Below are 21,380 nucleotides of genomic sequence, written 5' to 3'. Positions count from 1 at the left end.
AGGGAAAGCACTATTCTTAAGTAACACTGGAATTCTTTTTAGTTATTTTTACTCAGTAATTTAAAGGAATCTCTTAGTTTAAATAAACAGTAAAGACATATTTTGCCCTTAACGAGCTAAAATATTCTTAACTCTTAGACAAAGTATTTTGTAATTTGTTTTATATTATAAACTAAACAAACTAGTAAAAGCATACCCTAGTTAAAATTACACTGACAGGTTTTAAGAGGATGTCTCAAATCATCACATTACAAAACCAAAACAAAAATCCCCCAAACAAACAAAAGCAGCTTACTTCTCAACACTGGAAAAGCATTTTCGATGCCATGGTGATGCATGTACGGGCCACAATCTTTGCTGTGAAGTACTGGAAGGTTCGTATTCCAGACAATTTGCAGTGACGTTACCCTAATCATCTCCATTAGCAACAATATCCAGCAACAATATCCAAAATTACTATTTTGTTGTTGTTGTTTGAAGCACTAAAGTCCCTTTAGGTTTCAGCCTAAGGTAGCTCATTTGATGGAAAGATGCTCAAACCAGTACCCGTGGCAATGGCCCCTGAGTCACCACTCTCATAACCAAAACCCAAATCGCACCGGCTGGGAGACAAAACTGCAAGCTTTTTTCATCCCATTTTACAGATAGGGCAAAGGGAGGGCAATGACTTGCCCGGGGCCACAAAGCGCATCAGTGACGGAGCCCGGACCATGGAACAGCTCCCCCAACACCGTGTGTTTTAGCCATATTTTAGCTGCTTCTGCCAGGCTCCGCTGGGCTGCAGGGCAGTGACAACCGCCTCGCAGGCTGACTGCAAGTTTCTGAGAGGAATTGCCATTCTTCAGACAACAATTAATTGCTTCTCTTCCAGGCATTACTATTATTAGTACTATTAATTATTTGTACGCAATGTATCGGTGATAAAATGGGTCAGCACGCCGTGCTCCTACTTGAATTTCATTAGGACTTGCAACAGATGGCAAATCACACAGGCACACTGGGACGTCCCCTCTTCCAACTACCGCTTGTAAGTGCTCAGATTTGTACTTCCAAGTCCCACTTTAAGCAGCGAATAAACCCAAGGTCCTTTTTTAAAGTCAGAGTTTTATTTATCCATAGAGTTGGGAGTTATAAAACATATACTATGTCAACATCTGCTTTGAGTTTTTACTGTATAAAAGCTCCAAAGCAGGAGAAACTGGAGGTGGCGTAAAATCTGAGTCGGGTGATCTGGACAAGTCTGTCAGCTCCAGTTTTATTTGTTTTTCTTAGCGCCACCTTTAATCTCAGAATTAATATATGAAGAGAGGGGAAACGGAAAGCTGAAAAGAACAACTGACCATAAACGCAATCAACCATGGTAGGTACACGGGTGAACTTCTTCCAAGTTAGTAGTGACAATCCACCCACATGATTTTTACAGTCATTGGAATTTTTGAGGTCTTTCATTATGTTATTTACATCTAATGATTTTTCTTCTCCTGCTCCACTGATCAGGCAAATGAGCATTTTTTTCAGGCCTTCTCAGTGATGATAGCTGTTCATTATATTTTCCTCACATGTACTGCAGCTGTATTGCCCCAGGCGTGGAGCAGGAGCTGAACTGCACCGTGATCTTTGTGAGGGTTTTTTTTAATATGCATACTGAGTGGGCTCATGAGAGCCTCCAAAACGGCTAAGTGACACCTACTACAACAAAGCTGGGATGGAGAGGTGAAATTTAAGAAAATAACACCCAATGAAGAAAGAAAAATACACATAATGATTTTGAAGAGAAAAAGAGAAAGAAGTAGAGGCAGGCAGGGAATGAATCAGTATTTTTCAAATAAATGAAAAGCAATATTTTCATTTAATTTTCTAAATAAAAAATATTTAATATTTTCTATATTAAAATAAAGTTGCCCACTAACCTGGGATGGTAGTTATCCCCGAGTTCCAGCAAGACAACTTTTGTGGATGAATTAGTCAAAACACATTATTGTCTCTGCTGTCCTACATTTATATCAACGTGACTCACTGCATCTACTGCATATACTCACTGCATTACCTTATAGAGGGTAACGTAATGAGACCTGCATTGCGCTCTGTTTGCTCTTCTTCCCAAAGGGTAAATAAACTGTTTGTAATCAAGGGAAGTATCACGTTGGTCCTTAGGTGCTGTATTTAATTTTACTTGATGCTTTTACTCTCTAGTCAGGTAATAACTCCCTCTGAAGGCGCACAAGGGACACAAATGTTTCTAGCACGTCTCTGTAAGCTAGCAGCCCTTCAGGAGGCTTTTAAAAAACTGCCGCCTTGGTCAAATGCTGAGTTAGTGGATTACGGGAATGCCTGGGGGGAGGAAGAGGGAGAAGTGACTTCTGAGGCTGCATGGAAACCCCAGCAAGAAAACAGATTATTTCGTTCTTCTGTGGGATGCGACTGTGAGACCGGGCTTATCAACAGAAGTCCCAGTTCTCATGTGAAACATCTTGATAAGTCTTGAAGTACAATCTTGCCTTAAGCAGCTTTTCCCCCGGCAGCAAAAGCGAGAAGAAGTGACTGAGCAGTCAGCTAATCCCTTCCTTCTGCCAAGCTCCACCTGCGAACACGCCTCTCGCCACCCACCTCGCAAAAGATCACTCCTGAACTACTACACTTGCAATACTTTAAAAGGGGATAATTTACCTCCTGTTTGTTTGGAGGGGTTTGTCTGAATGCTTAGGGGGTTTTGTTGAACTTTGTTTTAAAGAGGACCAAGAAGAGCATTGTATTTATCTTGCTTAAAAAAAAGGACAAGGAATATATCTTGAGACAAATGTCTATATAGGTCGGGTTTTTTTAGCCAATATTAGGCTGCCACTTAAAAGCACCACCTCCACCCCACACTACCTACTCACACCCTTATGTCACATTAATGTCTGTGGGGTATTATGATGAACCAAATCTGGAATAAAATACACTGTAAAAAGACCCAACCAAAAAACCCCCTCAGTTTCTTATGAGATCAAACAAATGTCATGCTGCCACACAGGAGGAGTCAACAGGATCAGAAGGAGTAACACCGTGATAGCACTGAGATCTGGACCAGTTTGGGGGCAATCCTAAAAACCTATCGATTTGCACACCAAATCATGCTTTACACAGATAAGCCCTGAATGACCATTTCTCGCGTACCCATCTGAGCCAGGTCGAGAAGGTGTGCTGTCGGAGGAGATGGAAGACACTGATGCAACAGAGAGGGGTCTTGAAGACGACGGCATCGTGAAGGATCTCACCATGGACCGTGGCCGACTGCCTCGTCTATCATCCAGACTTGAAAGCTGCAATAAATAAATATAAGATCTTACTTCTTCAATCACAACGTAGCTGACATCTGGCTACAAGAAAATAAAAATACTGAAAGGTTCAATGGCTTTTCTTCCTATTATTTAATTATACAACATGTTTTAACAAACAAAGAAAACAATTCTAAAGAAAATCCATTTAAAGAACTAAGAGGAAATATGTATAATTTTACACATATTCCAATAATTCATTTGCTTCAGTGGAATTTACATGCTTTTTTTTTTTTTACATCTGTGCTTTAAAAAGGAGCTTTTTACAAGTAACCTTTTCTTTTAACCCATCTCTGTGATTGAAATGACTGCCCTGTCCGTACGTTTAAATGAAACAGAGTTTTTCAAAAATAAAATAAAAAGGAAAAAAAAAACCCCACTATGAAGAACTTTATGTCAAGAGAGCCAATTTGCAGAGTGACATCTAGGTTAAGAAGAAAATATATGAAAGATTTTTTTTGTTTCAGACAATTTCAGAGTTCTGAATATTTATACCAGCTTTGTTAGTCATTAATAACTGATATATGCATAAAATAATTAAATTCTTTCAGTCAACAAATAAGAATCTCATGCTGTTTAATTGCAGGTATATTTTCCGCCCTGTCAACTGCTGGTAAATTGGCCTTGTACAAGGAAGACAGAAGCGATAAAACTCCATCCATCTTGACAATTCTTACTGGTGGGTAGAGTGAAATTAGAAAGATAACACCACCTGCGTACGACTTTCCAGTCATCTCCCCGATGATGTAAATGTATATTATTTGAAGTGACTAACATGCAAGTATCATTAATGTCAATTATTCCTGTTCTCCTTGGGAATAAATTACTATTTGAACTTTTCTCTTCCTAAATATATTAGCAAGGTGGGATTTGAAGGACTACAAACACAACACCACTTAGAAGTATACCATAAAGGCTGGCACGTTCCCCAAAAGATCTCAGTGTTCCCATTAAAAAAAAGTCATCACTATAGAAAAAAGTGAAAATTAATCTCTGAAGGAAGGCCTGTCATAAAATGCAGCTGGGTACTTCACTGGCAGGTACTATTCCACCGAGGTTTTGGGCATCCAGAGAACAATGTCACTTGGCACGTTTTTCTGTCCCACTTGCTGCAGCATCTTTCTTGCTGTCTCCTTAGTCCAGGATGCTCTGCAGAAAGCTGGAGGTCTCTCCCTGACCACAACCTGCATCATCCACTCTTCAGAATAAATCTCTGTGGGATTTTCCGGAGATATTTGGAACCAAATTCAAACCCTGTTTATATTGATGTGATTGGCATAACATCCATAAACTCAGTGGCACGCACCCACTAGTGACCATAATCAGAACCGGATGAAGAAGTGCTGGTTTAAGGCTGTTCAGGCGTATCTTGGTTGCTTCATTCTTTTTAGAATCAGTTTAGTGACTGCTGCTCATTCAGGGGCAGAAATAAAATTGGAGAACTTGTTATCAATTGCTTTTTTCCTATTTCTCAATCTTTTATTCCTTAATTTATTAAGGACTAGATTGTGATGGAGCTCCCACCTGATAATCTTGCCTCCAGGGTTTAAGGAGGGGAAGGCAGGAAGGGCATGAAGAGGCCACTATTTTCCCTGTGACCTCCTCTCTATGCAATTGTGCTTTAGACATAGAGTTTTCAGGTGCCAGGCGAAAACCACAACTGCAGCTGTTTTCAGCCTCAAGGCTGCAGAAATAACCTTCAAAATGTGAGCCCATGAAGTAATATCTACCTCAATACATATATGAATTGATGCGGGACCTCCAAAAATGATGACCCAACCGCAACTGGGGCGACGACGCAATTTGGTGTTTTCATAAGGAAGCCACCACTCACTTGCAGGGAAGCATCTGCCATTTGATACCATGTCCTTCACCTGCTGGACCTGCTAACTGGCTTTCTCATTAAAAGGCAGTTAATGGGACTACAGTGCAAGCTCCTTATCTGCTTCCAGGGTGCCAGGGAAAGCCAGGGATGCAGACGAGACGGGAGTCCAAAGTGCAGGCTGGCAAGCTGGCTTTCTTGTGCCATGGCCCAGTAATTAATGGTCTGCTGGTGATTTCCTTTGTTTTTAGATGGCTTTTGCTGACAGAAGGTGGATCTGTGCAATCTTAAAAATAGATCACTGGTTTTCGAGAACATCTGGTTCATCGAGATCATCCCATCAGTCCTTTTTGCGGGAAACGGTTTCTGGTCTAGGATATTCTTGAGTCCAATCTGGGGAAAATGCGTATTGTCCTAAATGATACCACACCGCTCTTTTGGAGGTAAAATTTTCTCCAAAAATTTCCTCTAAAAATTGGTAAGCTTGAAGCCCACTTACGTATCCTGAACCAAAACAAACAAGGCAACTCAACAGCGAGTAGATCTGACGATTCCAAGTCAGCTAAAAGCCTCTTCAGCAAAGAGGGGGGGACCCCAGAACTTCCCGGCACTTCCCTAGTGCCAAGGGCACCGGCTGCGCGCCACGGCGTCTTACAGCGTACGCGCGATAGGCTGGCTGCCTCTGCGTCAGAGGACACTTGGGTCATTTCTGGTACATGTAAGTGCTTTGTTTTCTGGAGCAGTGAGAAGATACCTACTGCACATGCAAGTTTCACGTACCGCTGTCATTTCACAAAAAAACCTAGAAATTACAGCGCTGTCAGGACTACCGGTAGACAGAGATAAAACTCATCCCGGCAGCCTTCAATATACTCCTAGGCCATCAGCTCCGCACAGTCAGTCTTAAAGCAACTCTTAACCACTTGCATCTCGGGTTTTTAAACCAATTTAACAAATGATTCATATAATAGCAACCAATCCGCATGGCTTTTGCCTGAATTATCAATCGTGTTCTCAATTACGAAGCTGTACACTGGCTTTTGGCCTCCCTCCCCAGTGGTAATGCTCAAATTAAAGGCAGACTCAGACCTCACTGGAAATGGCACCAAATTCTTGGCTGTGCCTTGAAGATGAAGCAGCAACTGAAAACTGCTTGTTGGAGTGAGAAAAGCATGAACTCCAGCACGGTAAATCTCATTAAGAAGCAGCAATCTATTTATTGCCTGCCTACATTTAGGGTGATGCCAGAGTCCGTAAGGCTGCACACGACTGTAGAGCAGCACAGCCCTCACATCTCAAAAGGAATTACATCTACAGAAAGGTGACATTCAGCTCTAGAAGAATCAGGCTATAGTGGCAACTTTTAAATTATTTTTTTTTTACCCCAATTCCTTAAAAATGGAATATTGAAGAATTATCTTGTCTTTCAAGGAACAGATTCAGGCAATTGAGAAATTGTTCCCATGTTGGAAAAGGAAAAGTACCAAGCCTTCCTCAACATCTCTTTACATCATCTGCTCAATATTTAATAATTTGGTGACCACTCAGAACAATCAGGCAATGCTGCATCAACATTGTTTTTTAATCAGAGGGAATTATAATACAGAAATACACAGCTGCCCATAATGTAAAGAAACTCCACATATTTAGGAAGCATAAAGTTAGCAGGTAACTTACAACAGCTCGGACCCCATACTGTTTTTCCACTTTGTCTTTCAGCTGCCTGAAGCAAGCCTCCATCCGCTCGTGGAATGGCCGCAGCGCCTCCGTCACCTTCTCCCCATGAATCCGGATGCCTTCTGCCAGGAACGGGATCTGGAAAACAGTTACGCTGCTTCAGTCTGCCATGTCCTTCCTAACGGAAGGGATAGGGCGAGACTCCCATGTATGTTCCAAGAGGAGTGAAAGATCTCACGGAATAATCACAGAATCACAGAATCATTAAGGTTGGAAAAGACCTCTAAGATCATCAAGTCCAACCACCAACCCAACACCACCATGCCCACTAAACCATGCCCCCAAGTGCCACATCTACATGTTTTTTGAACACTTCCAGTGATGGTGACTCCACCACCTCCCTGGGCAGCCTGGTCCAATGCTTGACCACTCTCTCCATAAAGACATTTTTCCTAATATCCCACCTAAACCTCCCCTGGCACAACTTGAGGCCATTTCCCCTCGTCCTATCGCTGGTTACTTGGGAGAAGAGACCAACCCCCACCTCACCACAACCCCCTTTCAGGCAGTTGTAGAGAGCGATGAGGGCTCCCCTCAGCCTCCTCTTCTCCAGACTGAACACCCCCAGTTCCCTCAGCTGCTCCTCAGAAGACTTGTGCTCCAGACCCCTCCCCAGCTCCGTTGCCCTTCTCTGGACACACTCCAGCACCTCAACGTCCTTCTTGCAGTGAGGGGCCCAACACTGAACACAGGATTCGAGGTGCGGCCTCACCAGTGCCGAGTCCAGGGGCACGATCCCTGCCCTGCTCCTGCTGGCCACACTAGTGCTGATACAGGATACTATTTCTGTTAATAATATTATTACTACTACTACTACTAATAATGATGATTACGATGACAACAGCAACAATAATCATAATCATCATCACCATCATCCATTGTATATGATGCACAACATAGCAAAAAAGGATCTAAAAAGCTATTATACATTATTTCTTTTTTTCTGTTAACCAAAGTCCTTTAAAATTAAAACACCCATCGTCCTGCCAAGTAATCGTATTGAATTTATCAGATAGCACAAATATTCTTGTCATGTTGTATTCACAGGCCCCCATACACACCGTACTTTAAAATGGCAAACTGATGAATGACTCTCACATCGGGTTATTAATATCAGTCCTTACCCAGTTTCACGAGAATAAAATCTTGAAGGAGAAAGTACTTGTATGTTTCCCTTAATAAATGCTATTTCTAAAACTGCAAGTGAGCTACATCCTTGGACATGTATGTATTACAGAGCAATATTATTAATAAAACATACTGTTTTATACACTATACATGTCTCCTTAGAAAAAATATTTTATTTTCTTTGGGAATAGAAGAGAAAAAAATTAAATTAATTCTCTTTTGTAACTGAAAATAATAATTTATCTTCAAGGCTTCTGTCACAAAATATCCATGCCGACATAGGATTATATAATTAGTTCATAGTGTGGAGGTGTAGCTGACCTTTTAAAATGTTTTAAGAGAGACATTTTCATTCCCACAGCTATCCAGACATACCATTAGAGTTTTCTACCTCCAGCTTAGGAAAAATATTTCCTCTTCCAGGTCCGTTTCAGCCCACACAGTGCTCTGATTCTGACTTAGATATTCTCTGCAGCAATCAAGCTAAGAGGCTTCTCCTTAATAATTCATAATTAAATCATAATACTGATTAAAACCAGATTTTTCTAATGAGACTGAGCAGCAATCAGAACGAGTAGCTTTATTAGTAAGGAGAATAATAAATACACAGATGAATTACAGATGAACAAACTCAAGAAATCTTATCAAGATGATTCTCTGTGATCTGGCACCATTTAAATGGACACAGCTTCTTCTCCTAAAGGACTACAAAGAGAAGTAAGAAGAACGGCAAATATTTTTACTGTAGCCACTTCTATTTATAGCCATATGTATTTGCACTCTACAAAAATTAAACATTAAAATCGGAAATTTCCCCTGCTCTGAATAAGTAAATGAATTTCCAAATTTTCGTAATTATCAGGCCACATTGTGACCCTTCTATTTTGCAGACAGAAGCGATCACTTGGCTTCAGCTCTGAAACGATTTTTACAAGCAGAAAATGCACTAATAAGCCTGTCCAAGGCAGCAGCCATCTTCAATTTAGAAAAGCAAGCGATATGAACTAAATGACATTTTTTGTACGGAAATGTCCCAGTCAGAAAAAAAATCTAGGTGCTTCCCTCTGTGCCCCGAATTAAAGGTGCCAAGGAGGCTCTCACTGCTGCTATACCCCAGAGGTACACACTAGATGTAGAGCTTCCAGCACTTGGAAAAGCAAAATAATATGGCTGATGGCTGGATCTGCTGGAGTGAGTGTGTGTTGGCTGGGAGAACGTGAGCACCTGAAGGCTGGTGGCCTCCTGGTACAGGAACTGTTGAGTCAAGACATCAAGGAACAGTCAAGAGGAGGCACCAACTATAAAGGAATGAAAGAAGACCAGAAACCACAGAAGAAGAAGAAAGGGCTGGTTCTTCCTTAACAGAAGCTGAATTTAATAAACTTCCCAAGGCTTTGCTACAGAACTTCTGCAAGATTTCTGAGTCAGGATATTTGGTCTCCCTGTCTTAAGAAAACTTCATCCTTTAAACCTTTATCACCTACAGAAAGAAAGTACCTTTGGACTGTTTTACCATTTCTGCTTCACCTTCTTCTACTAACTTCAAAATTCTTCCTACGTCTCCTTTCCAGATATTGACATGGGGAATCTGGTGACGAGCGACACTGAATTTTAAACCTCTATCAATCCTTGTCAGATGCGAAGACAGAGGCAGAATTTTGCCACATTCACGATCCTGCCAACTCATCTGGCTTTGGAGCAATGGGTGGGTTTGCTTATGGCTCTATTTCAAAGGGCTCTACAGGGTGCCCTCACTCTTGGAGGTGACTGAAAAAGTAAAGGTAACATAAGTAGCTGAGCTAGAAATGATGAGCTGAATGAGAAAGGAAACCAGCTCAAGATAGCACTTATTTTGTAACTCCAGTCCTTGTTGATTTTAAAATTTTATAAAGTTCCACTGCAACTTAAGATTATTCCTTGATTTTATTTCTTTTTTAAAGATCTTGATCTGCTTGGCTGCAAAGAATGAAACAGTTACACAGATTTTAATTATTAACATTAATCTTAAGTCTTAAAAGAAAATCTTTCATAATAATGGTGTGTTAAAATATTATTGTAAAAACTTCGTTTTGTATGCTAGAATTCTTCCAGCTATTTAGAAGTAGCAGAAGATTTTTATGTGACATACTAGTTTTGGTATGCTGTAAATACATTAGCTAAATGCAGAGTGACTAACCTCATCAATCATTCGTTTCATTACCATCATTTCAATCAATCATTTCATTATCTTCACATTAAAATAAAAGATCAGCTTGAAATGATGTAGTTGCATGGAAGCATTTTTTTCTAAGTTGAAAAAGCACGAAGATGGACAAAAATGGACCTTGCTTTACTAATGATATTTACCTGAAAAAATAATAGACAGAAAAAAATGTATACTTAAAGTTCACAGGAATTATAAAAGGATAGTGTCCTAAGGATCATGAATTCCATAGTACAATGGAGAAAAAGGTAAGGTAAGGGGATAGAAAAAAATTAAAATTTAACTCGTCAGCTGATAATATGATTGTCAGGCTACTATTTCATATATCCAGCTTGATTTATACAGCATAAAGAAAATCTCCGTGTGATTACAAAACTCCAAGGCCCACATTATTGAAAAATGAAAACTCGTTTTTGCTTTCAATCACTGTCAGGCCCGTGATGAATTCAGACCACTGCCTCACTTCGGAAAGTTTCCATAAGAACTCCCTCTCCTGACAGCAGCCAGTATTTGGCAGGCAGCTCCCCACCCCGCTCCCCTCTGCTTACGCTGCCTGTGTTCTGCAAACCGAAATAATTTGAGAAGAGGTTTAAATCTTAGGATACGCTAAATGTATACGAAACACCTAAGCTAATTTAAAAGCACTTCCACCGTGAAATGGCTAGACCCTTCAGTGAAAAGAATTTTCAAACATAAAACGTTTTTGATCCCATTTATCTATTGCTGTGGCTCCTGTTGTTTTGGAACTACAATACTTACGGGAAATCATGTATTTAAAACCACCGGGTAATTAAAATACAATGTGACTAGCTGCCATACATATTTGCAAGTAGTAACGTGCTGGCTTCGGCTGGACAGAGTTAATTTTCTCCATAGCAGCTAGTATGGGGCGATATTTTGGATCTGTGCTGGAAACAGTGTTGATAACACAGGGACATTTTCGGTATTGCTGAGCAGTGCTGACACAGAGTCAAGGCCTTTTCTGCCGCTCACCCCACCAGCGAGCAGGCTGGGGGGCACGGGAAGGTGGGAGGGGACACAGCGGGGACAGCTGACCCCACTGCCCACAGGGGTGTCCCGTACCCTACGGCGTCATGCTCGGCATATAAAGCTGGAGGAGGGGGGAGGAGGAGGAAGGGGGGACGTTGGGAGTGATGGTGTTTGTCTTCCCAAGTCACCGTTGTGCGTGGTGCAGCCCTGCTTCCCTGGAGATGGCTGAGCTCCTGCCTGCCCGTGGGAAGTGGGGAAGGAATTCCTCGCTTTGCTTTGCTTGCGTGCGCGGCTTTTGCTTTCCCTGTTAAACTGTTGTTGTCTCAGCCCGCGAGTTTTCTCACTTTCACCCTCCGATTCTCTCCCCCGTCCCACCGGGGGGACTGGGCGAGCGGCTGCCTGGGGTCTACTTGCCAGCTGAGGTTAAACCACGACACTAATATTATTTTAATACACAAATGTCACCAAAGTGAATTTTTGCTGAGGAAAAAGTGTGTTTGTAATTCATTTGAAGTATTGCCATCAGAGGCGAAGACAGAGAGCTGACATGAAGTTAGTCTTCTGGGATCAAATTATTTTCCTCTATAAAACTTAAAGCTCCTAAAATCTAATCTTCTGTAAAAGCTCACAAGAAAATAAATGAAGAAATACATAATTTTTTTGCAGACCAAAAGAGTTTTTATTCAGTGATAATTTTATGGTCTTTGGAGGTTTTTTTTTAATTCTGTATCTTTGGTTCTACTACCTCCAAGACTGAAATCTATAGAAATGTAAATCAGTCCCTTTATTATAAAGACAAAATTGAATATAAAAAAGACAACGATGCACTTTCTTGTTCTGCGGGAAAAACGCTTCCAATCATATTGGTATTTTTTAATTTATCATAAGATTATCTTGAGACTGCTGGAAAATGTCCAGTATACGACTATGGACTTGTTTATCCTGGAAAATATTCTTAGGTACATGTAAATACAGTTCTTCACGCAAGAGAGTTCCTGCTTCGCTACAGGCACAACGCTGGAAATACGGGTTCCATTCCCGGTTCAGGAAATACTACCCACGTCATCCTACATTTAGATGATTTCTGCTTTAATATGTCATCATAAAAATACCAGGTAATTTCACATGCTTTATGAATCATTGATGTTTTTGTACCATGTTAAGTTATACAGCAAATGAAGCAAAGGTTTCACAGCGATGAGTTTACTAAATATTTTGTGAGCAAGTTAATTTCTGCAACCCTCACACTTCCTATTCTGTGCTAAAAGGTCTTGTAAGTATATGTAGGAAGTTTAATAAATGGAAAACACATTGTTTGAAAAAAAAAGAAGTGAGTATGTGAAGAAATACTGTCCCAGTGCATGCAAGCAGGAGGAGGGATTCAAAATTAGGCATTTCATCGTACTGTCTGAGAAGAATTTCTGAAATCAGCCTTAGAAAATTAAATGCAAAACTAAATTGCCAATAATGCTAACCAACATTATTACAAAGTATTTTCTCATTTGATATAGATGGGATATTTTCACTGTGTTATGGTTACCAAAAAAAAAGAAAGGTTGATCAGTTTGTTCCTTGCAGGTTTATCAAATGACAAATTATGTCAGATTTAAAAAGATTAACTTTAGCTCAAGTTCCAAGACAGTTTTAAATGGCAAAGAAGTGTACTCAGGGTGAACAGTTTAATGTCTGAATTTTCTCAAAAGTGACGCTAAACTGTCTTTGTACAGCAGCTGGCCCCAACCAGCCTGACTTAACATTTTTTACCTGCCAAGCGATCAGATCCTTCAGTTTTTCAATCTTGTCATGATCTTCTGGATGCTCGTGCATGTATTTTTCAGTAAAAAAAGCCTGGTCAAGAGAGAGAAATGAGCAGTTATTTCAGAAAATGAATCAACATCCACCATGGAAGAATTACCCATAGCAAAGATAAATGAATCAACCCAGAAGTTCTGCAAAACAGCAGTAATAGCTACAAATACAAATGAAAATATAGGACAAGGATACTGAATTTAACAATGTTTTAAGATTAAGACATCAGTCTTCCCTGAGCAATAAAGTGGGCAGATGAGCACATGGTGATCAAGACCAAATCGTGTGGGCAACCTTCCAGAGGACTTTGACACATCTCTGAAATGTCTTTTTTGCAGTTCCCAGGACACAAGAAATTTTGGTAGATGAAATGGATGAGAGTTACAGAAGGACATAAGTGGATGGATACAGCAACATGCCAGTTTGCATACACCTTCTCCATTTATGTTACAAAATACATGTTGCTTGTGTATGCTAGCTGAATACGATTACTATTCACAACATAGAAACAGCTACAGTCTTTATAGTTTCCCAATGTTAATATCTCATCCCATATAACTTTAAAAGCTAATGTTGCAACATGCAGTTAAGATTATCCAGACATACTTGCAACCGACTGGTACCTCAGAAGTCTCTACCATTTGATTAATCCTTTAAAAACATTTGCATTTGGAAGCAAAGGAGAGAATTGCAATCGGTTACTTTGGTCGTTGAAGTTCACCCAGAAATTCCTGCTTCAGCTCCGATGTCCAAGCGCATGAGAGCACACACTGGCAATGCCATCAGCCTCAGTGTCTAACTCTAGTAAGCAACTGTCCACCACGTATCTCCGTAAGTACTCTTGCGGCTAAACATATCAACTCTTACTTCAAATGTAGAAAGGCAAAAATGTATCCATAAACACCAGAAAGACATTAAAAATGCTTTTAAGCAACGTTCTAGAAAGCACGTATGAGGAGAAGCTCACGTCGTGTTTATATACAAATACACACGCACGTCCTGCAGCACTCCGGGAGAGCCCAAGCTCAAAGAGGTGAAGCACTCAGGACAGATAATTTTGACATTACCTTCTCATAGTTTGTGAACCCTCCCATGACTGCAGGATCCACAATGCCGTTAAGTAGCATCGAGAGAGGGTTAATGGGTAGATTTGGATCATTTAGATGCTGTTGAACCATATTATTGATCTTATCATTTGTCAGCTGCATGGTTTCTATTGCATTTTCCAGTGGACTGATTTCAACCTAAAATAAAAACCAAAGGAGGTTTTAATCAAGAAGCAGAGTTTTTAACCTGCCACAGAACTGGCTGTTCACCAAACCACCACAACTAGAAACGTTTCAGGGATTTCAGAACAAGAGATATTTTAATCCATAATTAACAGAAAGGCTGGTTTCAGGCATTTCGATATTTGGTATCTATAGACTGCGGTAACTGATACAACAGTATCAGTGGAGAAAGTTAAACGCATTTCACTGCTGTAGGACGGATTGCATCTCGGCACGGCACCACAACATTTAGAAAGGCTCTGACAGAAACCACGTGAGGTTTTTGGAGGATTATGGAGAACATCAGAGATTACAAGTCGGTGAGTTTTAGCAGTACAAAGAAGATCCAGCTTAATGTACCAGTAAGAAAGAAATGATAACTTAATGTGGATTTTCTGATGGCAAATGTAATCCTGAGCAGCTCAAAAATCAAGAAGATATTTTTGCAGCGATTATTTTGGTGTATTTCCAAGGAAATGGAGTTTAATATGTTGAAGAGATGACTTCTAAGCTATCTGCTGTGCTTTTTCCCACGAGGTCACATTTTCTTCATCTGAATGTCGATAACCGAAGGAAGAAATTTTCTTTCTCACATAGCCTGGACATTAATCAAGAGAGCTCCTCAGATGTTTTCATGGGGTGAATTAGCTCTTATACGGCGTAAAACTTGCTTTCTTTTAATTGACTGACCTCCAACTATTATTTACGACCAGATCCTGTGTCTTTCAAAACGACAGTTGCTCATATTGAGAAAACAGTATTAAAATCTTTAAAATGTTGCTGCAACATGTACAATTAGTAAAAGGGATAAAAACGACTGACTTGCAGCAACCCACAGTAAAGACAGTCCTCACTGGAAGGGTGAAGTCATAGCCTACTTACATTAAAAAAATGATGTGGTAGGAATAGAAAAGGAAGGTTAATTGAGTCCTGTGAAGAAAATGCAAGTGTGTATTTGATTACACCCTAATTTACATAAATGCTACATAAACAAAGCAGCACTTCTACCTGGCTATCAGTTGCTTACCATGTTTCTGAGAACCACTTATAATCAAATCTCTTTAGTTGTTACTCTTACACCTGCCATCTGATTACCTCAAGGATGTTTTAATTAGCATTTTTAAAGGTATGCCTGGTGAATTATTCCGGAAGGCAGGTAACGAGCCTAATGTTTCTGCCGTGGCCGCGGAGCAGACCAGGCTCGGGCAGACAGATGCCGACTGCCCTTCAGAGCTGAACGTGCTACGAGTGAAATTTGGACTGGGGAAGTAAGACCACGTTCAACATCTGATTCGGCGAGAACTGTTGTGAACATCATCTGCTAAATTTAGGATTCTGTCTTTGTATTAATGGGCTTATAACTATGTAATAATTTGTTGATGAACCATTGCTTTTAAAGCTCTTGAATATCTACAGAAATTAGCACTCATTGAGCTCACAGACACAGTTTTTGACTTTTCTGTATCAGCAATCACGGTTTTCTTTCTCATTCTCCTTTCTTCTACTACTCTTATAATCCTCCCTCTAATTTTTTCAAAGCAGATGGAGGACTGCAGTTCCCATCCTACTACTATAAACTGTGCTTTGGACCTTACCGAAAGCTATTTATTAAAGCTATCTATGCTTGTAAATTATAAGCCCTGTTCCAAGTAGCTTGCTAACTCTGGCCACTACACAATCTATTCATGGCAAACAGAAATTACACGCTCCTGATACACTTGCAACACTAAAACATTAAACATCAGAACAAAACAGAGATTAGTATTTGTGCTTTTCAAAACCAAGTGTAATTCAAAATCCTGTTTCTAATTCACTGGCTGGCCTCAGCAAATTTTTCCCCTGCAACTATTTGTGCCCAGCTAAAGCAAATCAGATACAGAATAATGAATGTGAACAACAAATTTCTAGCAGGTAATGAAGAGATTGAAAAGGTTTAAATACAAGTACTCAGAAGGAATTTAAAAATCAAATAAATTTAAGGAAATTATGTGTGTTCCTATAGGTTATGTAACATAATACACTGCATTTATTAAATTACCCAGTTCTCTCCCAGCACTGATTTGATATGATCTCACCTCTTCCTTTAAAGATATTCTAGTTCCATCGATAAAATATGAAATGTGCAAAGCTACTTTAATTCATCATATTTAGTAAAACATCAATAATACCTGTATCCATAATCAAAATTTAGCATTACAGGGATGTGAACCTCATGATCATGCTCCCAGCGTTTTAGCTGACAGGAGTCTTGAAGAAAGTCAATACCACTTTTGTAGTAACTATGCCTGAGCTAGGTCAAAAGTTATCTGTTGCTGTCTTCCCACATATTATTAAGTTCCATTCTGGTATCATTTTTCAGCTATGTGACTAATATAATCCTTACTTACAACAAGCTTATAGAAAGCACTCTCCCAGGATTTATGCACATTTCCATGACAAGCACAGCGCTAAAGGTGCGTGTACACAAATTGCCTGCATAAAGCAGCCTGTCAGGCTGTGCTCTTAACTCGTAAGGAAAAGAGACTTTCATCAGATTTGCCAGCCTTTATAAGCAACACTTTTTGCAATCATGAAGATAAATACAATCTTCTCTATCAGAATTATATTGAAAATACAAAATTCATTAAAAATTCAATGTGTTTTATTCAGCTGCCTATTACTGTCAAACATCACATTCATATTCTGTTACTATAGATACCATAGTAATTTTCTGCATTACTTCTGTTCATCTAAATACAACTGTCCAACATAACCTCAATGGAGCAATGAAAAACGTTTTAATTAATCAGATGCAAATTGTTCTTTTCCTTTAAAAATAAGCCTCACAAGAGAGATTTAAAAACTGCAGTAACAATGTTTTTATTGCTACTTAAAAATTACAGCTGCGTAAGAATAATTTAATCTTAAAGGCCTTTAATGGATATGTCTTATCTAAACAGTTTAAATGGTAGAACAGAGAAATGCGTAATTTGGATTTACTCTGTGAGGTTGCTAGGGTATATTTTAGCTAACTATGGAGAAGAAATAAAACCAACTTTTAATCACAAATGGTAAGTAGAGAAGAGATGCAGACACACACAATGCATTTGATTTGTGGTATATTTTGAATAAATTACAATCAAAATACCCAAATCCTCTTTTCCAAAATTCAGACTAGTTTCATTTTGACGTAGCAGGGTTCCCCTAAAACACCTCAGGTCCCTCTTCATTTTAGGCACACAGCTTACGCCACAGGCTGTAATGGCTCACCTGCTGAAAGCCAGAAATACTTTGTAAAAGTACTTCAAGCACTTGATCGGACCTTGCCCTAAAGGCCTGGAAGAGTCAGCCTGCATTTCCTTCTCCGAGGAGTGGAAAAGCATCACCCGAGTCGCGAGTTCCCTTGTCTTAGGATGCCAGATACAGCCACGCCGATTGCTTGTTCACAGACTGAAGCACAGTCATACAGAAATACAAATGCTCCCAGGCTGTATAAGAGCCCCGTTCTTTCATGCAATCTCAATAAAGCCAAATTGATCTTACCATGAAAACTGATTTGACTTCAAACCACCTCAGAATCCCCGGTAATTTATACGCTGTCACATAGACGGTTCTCTCAATCCACATATTCTACAAATAGAACATAAACATCACGTTATCAGATTGATAGCTTTTATCTTAAGCAAAGCCTTAAAATATTATCATCGGGAAAAGGAACTGCAGTACGACAGACATTATGGAGCCAGGGGAAATCTCAAATGGAATCTGCTTGGGGAGATGATGGAGTGGCGCCCGTTTAAATCCGATACGTGATTTAGCAGAGAACAACTGCTCTCTTACCGAAGGACAACACTAGGTAAAAGATCCACCTGCTTTATTGAACTGTCATTTTTCCCGCGTAATTTCTAGAGCTTTCAAGGGCCATTCTCCACAAAACCACAGAACCTTGATATGGGAAAACTTCTTCCCCAGGAGGGTGGAGGAGCAGAGGGACGGGTTCTCGGGGGAGGCTGCGCCATCCCCATCCTCGGAGACTTCAAGACCCGCTGGGGTAAAGCCCTGAGCAGCCACGTCTGACCCGGAGCTGGCCCTGAGCCCCGCCAGGATCCCATCCAGAGCTGCAGGTCTCGACCTGGATTTGTGATTCTGTGATTTCATCTGAGCTGTAAAATGCAACGGCTTCGTTGTAGCACATCCTCACTGGTTTGAATTTACGGATGTGTCATTTAACATCTCTTCCTTCACACGTGTGTATTTGGTTCATAACCCATGTCAAAGACATCTCTTGATCTGGCTTTTTAAAACCAGCATATGTTGGTAATTCACCTTATTTATTATGAGGTTTTTTAAAAACAGAATTTATTCCATCTTCCATTAACAGAAGAAGAGCTTTCAAAGTGATTTAGATATACCTAAATTTTGTTATCTCTAGTTAAAATATTTTGTAAAATGTAGCACTCTCTAGCGTTATGGTTTTAGAAAAAGAGAGTTTCCTACCTCTTCAGCTAAACCCATGTAGATTAGCAAATTAGCAATTTTTGATATAATAGCCACCATGAGAAGCCAAAGACACTAAAGGAGTCCCTGAAGGAATAGCCAGTGTTAGCTGTAGGAAACCAAACACTCGACGTTTATTGGCACATTGATTAGATTAGAGCCTGCTCCTACACAGAAAATGAAGTTCTTTGCTCAAGAAATGATGCATTGATATATTACTTTAATTACTACTACTATGGTACCACACTACCCACAGCCACTAGAATCCTTGTGAATAAAATGGTGTCTATAAAAAAAAAAGTCAATCAACTTGATGTAACCTATTGTAAGTGTTTTGATGAATACAAGCTGTGCTCAAAGGGAGTTTTATTGACCATTAGATGAAACATGGTTTAGTAAAAAAAAAAATTAAAAAAAAAAAGGTATTGCTGCAAAAAAATTTTTAGAAGATGCCTGACTAGAATCTTCAGGGCAAGACAAGTATTGGCAAGATATATCTTTTCAGGTATAACTATTTTAAACTTCTTTCCGAAAATAGTTGGTTTTTACCAAAATAAATACATCTTTTGCCATTTTTTATTGGTATAAACCAGGACATGCTAAATTGGTTTAATTGAATTCTTAATCACATTTAAACTTAGTATACATTTTTCAACAACCTAACCATAATGAATGGTTCAAATTCTCAAAATGAAGGGGAATAACCAAGCAAAACCCAAAAGTACTCCATTTTCTGTCTTTTTTTTTTTACCGCAAATTCATTGTCTGGGTTTTTCTCTCCTTTTCGAACAGGGCGTGAATACTCAAACCGTTGGACTTCATTCACCCTATAGAAACTGAAAAAAGGAAAAGCACAATGAAAATGAAATGCTATCTGTTTAGGAATTGCTGCTAAACTCTATTACTAGAAAAAAGTTTATGCATAAATATAAAATGCTTATGGGATCATTGTTTTCCAGTGGGTTGGATGGAATCTCTGCTAATATTAAGAATATCCATGGAATGTCCTCATAACTACCACCCTCCTTGGCTGTGTACAGATTTGTTATACAACAACAAGAACTAGTTTAAATGTGATAAGGGAGACTGATAAAACTGCAAAACCAACCCAAACTCACCTCACGATTTGTTCTGACACTGGCCTGTGAAATTTAGATGGTAAATCCAGTTTTGGCTTTACAGTAAAGCACTGAATATCTGAATTCAGAAGTTAAGAACCGAAAAGTGAATTTCAATCATGCAGAACAGGCAGCTCAACGGGAACGCAAAGAAAGGACAGAACAACAAATTTAATGTATTACACCCGTAAAGGCAGAAGTGCAAGTCTCCTGCTTGTGTTGACCATAAATCCTCGATCTGTGCAGCTGCAGGAGCCGCTGTACAACCTAAGGATACACTGGCCGGAGGAGTTTTTAATGTCATCGCCTGGTGGAGATGTCGTTTTCATTTTTTCTGCATTCGGAAACTGAGTTAATAACCTTGCTTCGAAGTCTTCACGGCGTTCATACTCCTTTCCCCGGTAAATAAAGACTTTGTTCTGCAAACAAATTGAGAGGTGAAATCCTAATACCAGTATCCTCAGTAATGAACTGGGATCTCAGAAGCATTGACTCCAATTGTGTCAAGTGAGATATTTTACATTCCTCACACTATGATATAATCAATGGTTTAGAAAAGATTTTACGCCAATTCAATAAAGCACAAATGGATTTCCTTACCTCCAATTCAGTACTGTCAACATTTAGCACGTGCTTACCTGCAGGCACATGTATAAAGCACATTAAATTCAACAAGATCCAAATACATGATTTCAAGGGTCTATAAAATAGGTGCCCATTGAAAATGTATTAAGACAAATTATGTCCTCTACCAAATACAAGATCTCCTTCTGTAATTCCTCACATCCATCTTCCACAGCTAATGGTGGAATGAATGTAAATAAACAGAATTAAGCTATTTATACACAAACATTTCTTAAAAGGCATTGACGTGAGGAAGCAAGAGTAGCAGACAAAAGTATAAACAGAAAACGATGCCTATCTTAGGAAGAAACTCCAAAGATATTGACTCTTTTAGAAAGACTGATACAGCCCAGACTTCATAATAGTCTATTAAATTTTTGCCATTGTACAGTTGTCTGCACACAGCATAACTTTTAAATTATTAAGTATATTTTATTCCTAAATATTCGTTTCTTCTTTTAACAATAAAGAAAATTAAGACACATTTTATACAGTCTATTTATGTACTGAACAAGCACCTTAAATTCTGTAGAAAAATGTAAAAGATGACTTGCATATTTTTAACTGACCAAATATATTAAAGTAAATTTTGATATGAACATTAACACATCTGATTATGCTTAACCTTATTATTCATCTCAAAATGAGCACTCAGTGGAAAAATTGTACAGCACTTGTTAGGAAAAGGGTGTTATGACTAGGGGTAGAAAAGTGGAATAGTATACCTTTGCCCAGTTGGGTTTAGTTCTGCAATGGTGCCTTCTGAAAATGCACAGTAGATGAAAGAATACTCTCTATTTTGGAAAAAAAACTAAGGGCAGATGCCCAAGAAGTGTATATATAACTGTAGTTCATGTATATATATACCCGTAATTCATTGGAAAAATT

General features: G+C 39.3%; 1 protein-coding gene across 1 annotated transcript in view; it reads right to left on the bottom strand.

Moving 5' to 3' along the window:
* LOC104622157 (dedicator of cytokinesis protein 1-like) overlaps positions 1-20,506 on the bottom strand; it is a gene marked incomplete at its 5' end in the record, with an annotated part of 41,523 nt that extends 21,017 nt beyond the window's left edge. Inside the window, 9 exons of the mRNA XM_010288847.1 lie at positions 3,157-3,302; positions 6,817-6,954; positions 12,962-13,045; positions 14,074-14,250; positions 17,797-17,883; positions 19,502-19,586; positions 19,869-19,947; positions 20,146-20,287; positions 20,469-20,506. Of these exons, the coding sequence (XP_010287149.1) occupies positions 3,157-3,302; positions 6,817-6,954; positions 12,962-13,045; positions 14,074-14,250; positions 17,797-17,883; positions 19,502-19,586; positions 19,869-19,947; positions 20,146-20,287; positions 20,469-20,506 (976 nt within the window). The remainder of the gene's footprint in view (positions 1-3,156; positions 3,303-6,816; positions 6,955-12,961; positions 13,046-14,073; positions 14,251-17,796; positions 17,884-19,501; positions 19,587-19,868; positions 19,948-20,145; positions 20,288-20,468) is intronic.
* Between the last annotated feature and the right edge of the window lie 874 nt (positions 20,507-21,380).

This window comes from Phaethon lepturus, unplaced genomic scaffold, assembly GCF_000687285.1.
Source record: "Phaethon lepturus isolate BGI_N335 unplaced genomic scaffold, ASM68728v1 scaffold50196, whole genome shotgun sequence".
NCBI classification, from domain to species: domain Eukaryota; kingdom Metazoa; phylum Chordata; class Aves; order Phaethontiformes; family Phaethontidae; genus Phaethon; species Phaethon lepturus.
The sequence above is the reverse complement of the archived record's forward strand: the minus strand, read 5'-3'. Positions and strand labels throughout refer to the sequence as shown.